Below are 9,428 nucleotides of genomic sequence, written 5' to 3'. Positions count from 1 at the left end.
TTTACACAGCATCCTAATAGGAGATTTCCCGCTGTACTTCAATACGAACATAACGGCTGCATCAACTGCAGGTTGTCAGGGCAACGACGCTGTACAACCTCCATCGGTAATATGTGGGATTATTCCGTAGCCTACAGCCCCCGTCGCTCCCTCCTCCTCCTCTCACCGTGCACTGCTGCCTGGCTGTCAGTCACTTCAATTCGGCTCGATGCGGTGCGCTCCTGCTGCCGCGCGTCCATCCCTCTCTGATCGCACCGCCTGTTATCGTGTAACTGAAATTGACGTATCATTTTTTTCTGTTTATTGTAGCCCCACACACACACACACACACACACACACACACACGCACACGCACACGCACGCACACTCGACTGTCACCCTTCACCGAATCCACGTGGACGAAGAGAACCTCTGAACCGCGTTGCGACCGACACGCCGCGGCCATATGTGTCGCAACCCGACCGACGGGCGGCGATCCAACCCACAACCGACGCGGCTACCGACGGACAAAAATACATGAAGGCATCGGCAAAAAAAATTCAAAGGGGGCGTCTGAATATTTAGGCACCGTGTAAATGCGTGATGACACGCGTCCGCATGGACGCGTGGGAGTACGAGGGAATGGCGTGCGAGGTGACGACCACGGGGCTCACGTCATAAGCAAGTCGCGATGAATTTACAGATTCGTAAGAAATATGAAGAAAAAAAAAAAATAAAAAAAAAGGTAAAAAAAATAATAAGAAGAATCCAGCAGCATCGGCGCTGCCTGCGACAATCGGCTGCCAAAAAAAAAAAAGAACAAGGAATGACAGACAACTGAAATGACATTAAATTTACTGGAAAAAAAAGGCAAGAAATAGAAAAAACAAAACAAAAAAACCTAATCAGGAACTGCTCTGTCTATGAACTTCCCGGAGGGGGACACAGCCGGGGGGGGGGGGGGGGACAGCGGTTGGAAATGGAGGGGGAGGAGGGAACCGAAAAAAATAAAAAAATAAAAAATAAACAACAAGAAAGAAGAGAAAACGAGATTAAGAGATAGAGAGGAGAGAAAAGAGAGTGGGGGGAGGGGGGCTGCACAGCTCCCCTGCAGTCTAAATGAAGTATTCTTTCTTTTCCTCGGCGTGCGCATGGTTGCCCTCGGCATTGATGATGGCCGTGTCGGCGTCGGGCGCGTCGTCCGCCCCTTTGGCCTCGTTCGTCAGGTACGTCCCTGCCGAAATACACACACATACGGGGGGGGGGGTTGAGTTAGGAACTCTTTTTCAACCGCAACCGAGGTCACTGGCATCGCTTTGGTGGCAGGGTATCTCTTAGCCCAGGGGTTCCCACGCCTTTTCGTGGCGAGGCCCCCTTTTTTTTCGTCCTGAGTTGAAGCCTGTTGTCAGAAAGTGCAAATCTAAGATGAGACAAGATAAACCTTTTTTAGTCCCACAACCGGGAAATTAACATTGTTACAGCAGCAAAAAAGGGGACAGCAGGAAATAGAGAGCATGTAGGGGTAAGCACTCTAAACAATATAAATATAGAGAAAAAACACCATAAATAGGAATCAGAGCACTAGTAATAGTACTCTGATTCTAAAATCAATAGTATCTCATAATTAGAGTAATTTATAATTACAATTCATACCCATAACAAAAACCTATCCTGTGAAAAGAATGTCCATAGAATCGCATTTGTGTTTTCAGAATATTTTTAAATACATTTGATCATTTCTATCTATTATTTTTCGCCTATTTGTGTAGATTTCGCAGTTTTTATTTTATTTTTTCTTTACGCTTTAATTCCTGTTTTATTCTATATTCTTCCATTTATTTATTTATTCATTTATTTTTAATCAGACTCTCAAGCTCTTTAAAATGTTAATCGTCGTTCCGGAAACGCACCAATAATCACCAGGATAAAACACTCGTACATGTGAGCTCATTCTGATTCTGATTCTAATTCTGACACAAACAAATGAAGACTTTAGAGAATTTATATTTTGTGAAAAAAAAAATAAAAATAAAAATAAAAAGACCAAAAAACAAAAATTCACTCAACAGCCGATCACTTTCATGTTGCATGTTTCATGTTTCACTCTCTCGTTTTTTCTTATTTTGAACCCGGATTTCCCACCCCCGCCCACCCGCCTCGTACCTTTATGCCTGGCCAGGTATCTTCCCAGGACGATGATTAGACACAAGGTGACGAAGACCACGACGGCCACGACTCCTCCAACCAGGGCGTGGTCGGTGCCGTGCTGGCCCAGGGTGACGGGATCTGGGGAGCACCAGATGAAAACACCGGGATGAGGCCAAACCAAAGACGTCGGCGGGAAGAAAGAGGACAAAAGAAGCTCATTTCCAGCTCCACCTGTCCCTAACGATCATTGTCAGCCGCTGTCATTCCACCCCGCTTCCACCTCGCCGAGTCGGAGTGGCCCACGCGGAATAACGAAGAGGAGAGCCAGGGCGACATGCGGAGAAAAATGGGATCGAGAGAAAGGAATGAAAGAAAGAGAGAGAGAGAGAGAGAGAGAAAGAAAGAAAGAAAGAGGGCATATTCAGGACGTCCTCCCCCAGTGGAGACAGAGGAGTCCTTGACATGCCTCTGTGTACATCCCGAGTTGCACAAAGCAAATCAATAATTCTAAAAGAAAAAGATCAATCTTAAAAAAATAAATCAATTAAAAAAAAATCATCCAAGTCATCCTGTTCTCAAATGGGGAGGACTTTTGACTCATTGTCCCAACCTTTGTTTATGAAGGAACTGCCGGGCTTGTGAGGCTATCCCAGGACATTGTGGCGCGATGTTTTCCGACCCTTTTTCTGCCGCGGCGCACTTTTTACAATGAAATAATCCCGCAACACTATACCACGATCCCGTTACCCGCCAGAAACGTCGGACACATGTAGAACTGGGCTTATTATTTGAGGCCTACTCATAGTTCACTCACGGACCATTTGTTCGCAGCAAAGGAATCTTCCAAATGACTCGGGAGTTGGGAGTCACTCGGGAGGGAAAAAGAGTGGGCGAGCGGGTTGACTCACTGACCACGGCACAACTGGTTACAAGGAAAAAAAAAAAAAAAAGAAAACACTGACCTGTTAACCACTAAAAGCGCCAGCAACATGTAGAACTACTCGAAGGTAGAGATGCGAGGCTCATGAACGACTCCGTCATAGCGAACACATATTTTCAACGACCCGGGAGTCCAGGGTTGCCAGGCCTCCAACGGTAAACCCGGCCATCCGCAGCCCAATTTGGCGGGGGAAACCGCGGACCTGGCAACTCTGCGGGTGTCTCTCTGCAAAAGAGTGGGCGAGCGAGGGAATCTTCAACACCCTACTGAAAATGATGACTGAGGACTAAATGCGAGCCCAAGGCAAAAGAAGAAGTTTGAGTTGAGTTTTGAGTTTGATGAGTTTCAATTCATATTTCTTTGCATTCCACCGAAATTGTCATGAATCCTCCCTAATCTCCCAGTATTTATATTTGTTTTCATGTTTTATTTTCATCTGGTCATTTCCTCATGCCATGTCACCAACCTCCATGTCATTTCAGGTCCTCCCACTCCCTTTTGCTTTGCTGTGACTCCCTTCCCTTCACCTGGTTTGCCCCGTCTGCAGCTCATTCCCTTGTTAGTCCCTCAGTTTAAATACCAGTCCACTTCCCTTTGTTCTCTGCCAGATTGTCTCTTACATTTCGTTCAGCTTTCCTGCACTACTTCCTGTTTCCTGTACCTTCCGTCCGAACCTCTGCCTGATTCCCTGGACCCTGATTCTCTGCCTGTTTTCCTGGACTCTGATCCTCTGCCTGATTCCCTGGACTCTGATTCTCTGCCTGATTCCCTGGACCCCGATTCTCTCCCTGTTCCCCATTTGATAAGTTTGCCTTCTCTGATTGATCTCCCCATTTTGACCCTTGCCCGTCTTTTTTGGAATCAACCCCTTTGATTTCCTACCTGATTGTTTTTGTGTCGTGCTTATGGGCTCACATCTGTACTGGGTCCGTGAGTGGAACAAAAAAAAAAATTTGACAGAGTTAAATGATTCTTGTGAGAATTCCATTCACAAGCCAGAGCCAAACCTACTCTTTTGACTCTTGTTCATTATTCAGGAAGTGCTCCCTCACGTACACCGACTTAGCCAAACGAACGAAGAGTCGGAAAATCAAACAACACTTTCTGCCGAGTGACTTGTCGAGTACAAAATCTCACAAAAGAGTCGGGCCTTTCATTGCAGCAAGTAGTCGTCACTTTCAGCGGTAAAACGGTTCTGCTGGAGCTGCCATTCTGTCTGGAGCGAGATTCATTTGCGAGTGCAGCCTTGCAATTTTGATCTTGCAACACGAAAGCTAGTTTCTATCTAGTTTTTTTTCATTTGTCTTTGTGTTTTCTGGATGAATGTGAGTTCATCCCGATGCTGTGACTGTGTACATAACTGTCTATGCTTTTATGTGTGTGTACTCAAACTGATATCTCTCTCTCTCTCTCTCTCTCTTCTCGTTACTCGCCCTTCCTGTCTGACAGTGCGGCCCGGGTGAACATTTGGCCTGATGTAGCTCCATCACCGGCCACGCTCTGAATGACAAGGGTGCCATACCTGCGAGCCTCACACACACACACACACACACACACACACACGCACACACACACACACACACACGCACACACACACACACACACACACACACACACACACACACACACACACACACACACACACACGCTCTGCCCTGCCCTGGTTCTGCTTGGTCAGCGGAGCGGAGGAAGCAGGACTGCTGCTGCTGTTGAGCTACGTCCATGCCTGTGTCTCTTCGCCTCCGTCTGTCCGCCGGTCAGTGTTACTGTCTCTCAGTAAAGAAGACGTTGGAACGTGATCTTGAATCAAACGGGCGCCGCCGTTTCCATATTTGAGGCGATGTCATTTTGTGGGAAATGTATACTCTTTATTTTTATTATTTTAAATCTGTGCATTGAGTTTTAATCTTTTTTTGTTGCACTTTAATTTACTTGAATTCATGATTTAATTATTGTTTTATTATCGTATTATGTTATTTATTTTAGATGTGTGCTTATTTTTCATTGTGTTCCTATTTCTACATTTTTAAGGCTTTTGTTCCAAATAAAATGTGAGCTTTGTTTTTATGCCCAAGGTATTGAAATCTAATAATTTATACTTTTTGCTTTGAATGTATGTCCCGTATGACCATTGCATCTCTCTCTATTGAGAGAGAGAGATGCAGAGAGAGAGTGTGTTTGAGCGTGTGTTTAAAAAAAAAAGCTTCATTTACAAACTTACATGGCATTCGCTGCCTTTTCCCTCCTCGTTTTGATTCCCGATGTGATGAAACTTAAACGGACCCGCCGCCGTTCAGGTGAAGAAGGGAGAGAGAGAGGCGAGGGGAAGCAAAAGTCGAAGCTCGTACATTTTTACGCCCGCCCAAACACGTTATCTTTTAATAAGGGCACGGACATCCTTTCTCCGCGTGATTCAATATTAGAGTGTGGCGGAGCAAAACTCCTCTTTTAATATTTATTACGCTCCCCTTGTCGCCCGGCACTCGTTTCATAAATTAAAGAGTTCAAGGCTCCTGCGAGCCACCACTTGGCCCAAAAAGTCTGTCCGGCAAAACTCCTCATCAGATTAGTTTTACTTAGACCGGCTCCTTCGGGGACGAAGAGTTGAACTCTCTGGGGCTCACACGGAGTTTGTTTTGGTAATGTTTCTGTGCGAGTGCGTGTCTGAGTGCATGTCTGAGTGCGTGTCTGAGTGTGTGTGTGTGTGTCTGTGTGTGTGTGTGCGCGCGCGCTACGCTCTACACGGGGGATTTCGGTGCTACCTGTTTCATGTAGATAGCACATGCTTTGCTGAAGAAACAGGATGGAGGTAATTGCCTTCCCACGGCTCCTGCTCTTTTCAAATCAGTCAATTACTATATCTCATTTCCAATACTCAATATCAAGACATCAGTTTTTCTATGCCCCCGTCCCCCCTGGATACGGAGTTCAATTACCCCCCGTCGTGATAAATGCGTTAACCATATCATTACATTTCCGCCGAGCGAATGGAGAGTAACGCGCGACAAAACGGTACGAAGCGGCTGCGGCGGCTTTTCCGGATAGATGGCGGGGATGGGGTTCTTTTTTTTTTTTTTTTTTGCCTCTTTCGGGACTTAATTTCCGTGAAAGCCGTACACCGGCCGCTGTTGTTTTCCCCGCTCATTGGTTCCTCCGACGCGGTGGGGAAATTCGACGAGGTGTGTAAGCAACGCGGTGATCGGTAATATCGGTGCTAAGATTTGTGGTAAAAAAAAAAAGCCGCTTGATTTACATCATTAAGAGGCTCGGCTGGGGAGGAAGTGTGTGTGTGTGTGCGTGTGCGTGTGTGTGTGTGTGTGTGTGTGTGTGTGTGTGTGTGTGTGTGTGTGTGTGTGTGTGTGTGTGTGTGTGTGTGTGTGCGCGCGCGCTGGACTCACATGCACACACATATACACGCACACCCATTAAGGTCAGACTGATCTCCTGGTGATTTGTGGGAAACAACTGTGAAGCTGGAAAAGCGGCGTCAGCTCTCATCACCCTCCCGTGAAAAATCGATCGAGGCAAATCCGCGGAAGAGTCTCGCAACAAAGCGTCCGTGCGTTCGCCCGCGCTGGTTGAACTGTTCAAAACGGTGTCAAACAGCGTTACCCAGTCATACCAGATCAGCGTTACCCCACAACCTTTTTTTCCCCACGGCGGTACGCTCTCTACCATTTGACAATCTCCGCGGCGACGCCGCTCTCCTGGTAACCGCCGAAATCGTCGGCAAACACGTAGAGCGACGCGAGACTCACAAACGATTTGGCCACGGCGAACAAATCTTTTCTATGAGTCGGCGCTCGGGAGCTCGTGAATCCTCGATCCCCCCAAATGAAAATAATAACCGAGGCGCCAAATGAAATGAAATTGAATTAAATCGTTTCGGCGGAATGATGTGACTCATGGCCCAGCAGACTCTTCGGACTCTCGTTGGAAGTTGGAAAGACAATTGAAACTTGTTCTGATAGTGAAACTTGTTCTGATAGTGATGAATCGGATGAATTATCACAGCCTTGCAATTTTTATCTTGCAGCACAAAAAGCAAATTGCCATTGTATATTTTTTTACAAGTGGAATTTGAGCCCCTTTACGCTCTTTACATTACATTTAGCAGACGCTTTTATCCAAAGCGCTTTTAAAGGTGCAGTGTGTAGAATTCAGAGGCATCTCGTGGTCGTCCCCATGGCGGTGCAACATGGCGGCCCCCCGTGAGGCGTACCCGCTCCCTACGTAGATAAAAACGCCGCATCCTAAGGTAACACCAGCACAACAATTCATATTTTCATGGAATTATACATGAACATTTACTCGCTTAAAAGATACTCATGAATATTATATTCCATTTCTGCCAAGTGCCTTCTGAGGTTCGAAACACTGCACCTTTAAGTGACGCCTTGGCTCCGTCAGTCTCCTTCAGCAAAGTTCGGTACGAAGCCCTACGGTTTGTTTGGGCATCAGTATCTCAAGCGCGTTCTATATACGGATGAAACGGAAAAAAAAACAAAAAACGATAAAAAGACACAACCCTCTCATTCTGCAAACCAAATATCCATCGTCAACATCTGGAGTGCTTTTTCCTTCTGTTCCATCCCGGAAAATACCCGAGATCTACATGTACGTGTATAAGACGCTCCCTTGCCTCGCTGCATTTCTTCCCTTCTTCCGTTCTGTTCCCTTTCCTTCAAAAAAAGAAGCCCTCAATCTCAATAGAACGCACAGAGTTGCATTTCAATCAGCCGTCAGCACGCCGCCCGAAAGATCTCCCCATGACCTTCGGGGAGAAAAAAAAAGTTGTTATTTTTATTTTTCTCCATTCTTTGCTATTTTAAAGGCGGCGCCGGCTTGAGATCAATAGAGCAGATCAGTGAGCTTATGCATTGGCTTTTCAGAGTTCCAATCTCTCTGCGCGTGCGTGCGTGCGTGGGTCACTGTGCTCATTGCTCTAAAGCAGTCGATACGGGTTTGTGGAAAAAAAAAAAAGTCGTGTTATATCAACCACAAATAATAATGTCACATTACAAAAAATGTCCATATCACACATGTATTTTATTTATTCTTGTGTGGAAAGCCGAAATTTTCTCGCAATTGCGAGAAAAAAAAAGTCAGAATTCTGAGGGAAAATTTGTTTTTGAGTTTTGATATCACAATTGCGAGAAAGAAACTGTAATTCTGACCAAAAAAACTCACAATTTGGTCTTTTTTTTTTTCTTCTTCTGGACGCGGCGGGAAAGGGCTTCCATGGAAAAGAGTGGAAGAGGGAGAGAGGAAAGGGAGGAGGGAGGGAGAATAGAAAAGAAAGGGTGCCCGTCACCGTCGTCGTTTGAGGATTTGCGCGCGCATGTGCAACGCGACGCACAAAAATAAAATGTGCCCCGACAGTCGCAATTACCGCTCGTCGGTTACTCTTCGTCTCCGGAGGCCGGTCGTCGATAAGCTTGCCGCCGCAAAGTGGGAAGGAAAAAAACAAAAAAACAACCTCTTTCCGTTTCTCTTTACCTCCTCCCACGCTCCCCGGCACGCTGGAATAAAGAGCGAGGAAATAGACGAGAGGAAAGCATGTACTTAAGGCCGTGCTCAATAATAAAGTGCTGTTGGGAGGGGGTTGGGGGGTTGGCCTTCTGCGGCGTAAACGCGGCGGCCCCCCTGCGCGCTGCCCTGGGAGCCGCCCGCCCGAGAGCGAGCGGCTCCGCGGAAGCTCCGGCCCTCGCCCCCGCCCTTCCATTCACCGCCGGATCGATAGCGACTGAACGCCGGCGCTTCCGAGTCCCCCCCCCCCCTCCCTCCCTCCCGACCGACGCTGACGACATCGCCATGCAATAACTGTGAGAACGCCGCTCGCCCGTCAAATTTGTAATTAATCTGCATTGGGATTGATCACTCCAATCGATGTCTCCAGTCCCCAAAGGACGCAAACACAAAAGAAAATAACGAATTGCCCGCGATACAAAATGGTCCGCTGGTGAGATGTGCGAGACGCCATTGTCCATATTAACTCGTAGATATAACTTTAGTATCAACATAGAAAGCCTCATGGAAGCGGCTTGTAATGGCAACAGTTCCTTGATACAGTATCAGGGCTACTCAACCTTTTTTTTTGCAGAGCCCCCCCCCCCCCCAAAAAAACTACAAATAAAATATGTGTCACACGCAAACAAACAAAGTTTATAGCAAACCAGGTAGTCAGCAGAGCAGTTCATTTGTGGCTTTGCACAACTAATGAAAAACCAATAATAATATTGACATGAAGGTAGAAGAAGAAGGTAAAATGTGAACTCATTGTATTGCTGTATTGTATTATTACCCTATACCCTGTATACCCAATGTATCCTGTGCATAGCATCGCATTTTGTATATTATT

The 9,428-nt window shown here is 46.4% G+C and overlaps 1 protein-coding gene across 1 annotated transcript in view; it reads right to left on the bottom strand.

The window, feature by feature from the left end:
* Window positions 1–1,094: 1,094 nt before the first annotated feature.
* The window catches only part of LOC307239799 (cell adhesion molecule 2-like), a gene marked incomplete at both ends in the record, with an annotated part of 248,514 nt that continues 240,180 nt past the window's right edge, over window positions 1,095–9,428 (bottom strand). The window contains 2 exons of the mRNA XM_080013365.1: window positions 1,095–1,213; window positions 2,143–2,265. Of these exons, the coding sequence (XP_079869491.1) occupies window positions 1,095–1,213; window positions 2,143–2,265 (242 nt within the window). The remainder of the gene's footprint in view (window positions 1,214–2,142; window positions 2,266–9,428) is intronic.

This window comes from Zeus faber (genome assembly GCF_960531495.2).
Source record: "Zeus faber genome assembly, chromosome: 14".
NCBI lineage: Eukaryota > Metazoa > Chordata > Actinopteri > Zeiformes > Zeidae > Zeus > Zeus faber.
This window is presented reverse-complemented; position numbering and strand designations above follow the sequence as displayed.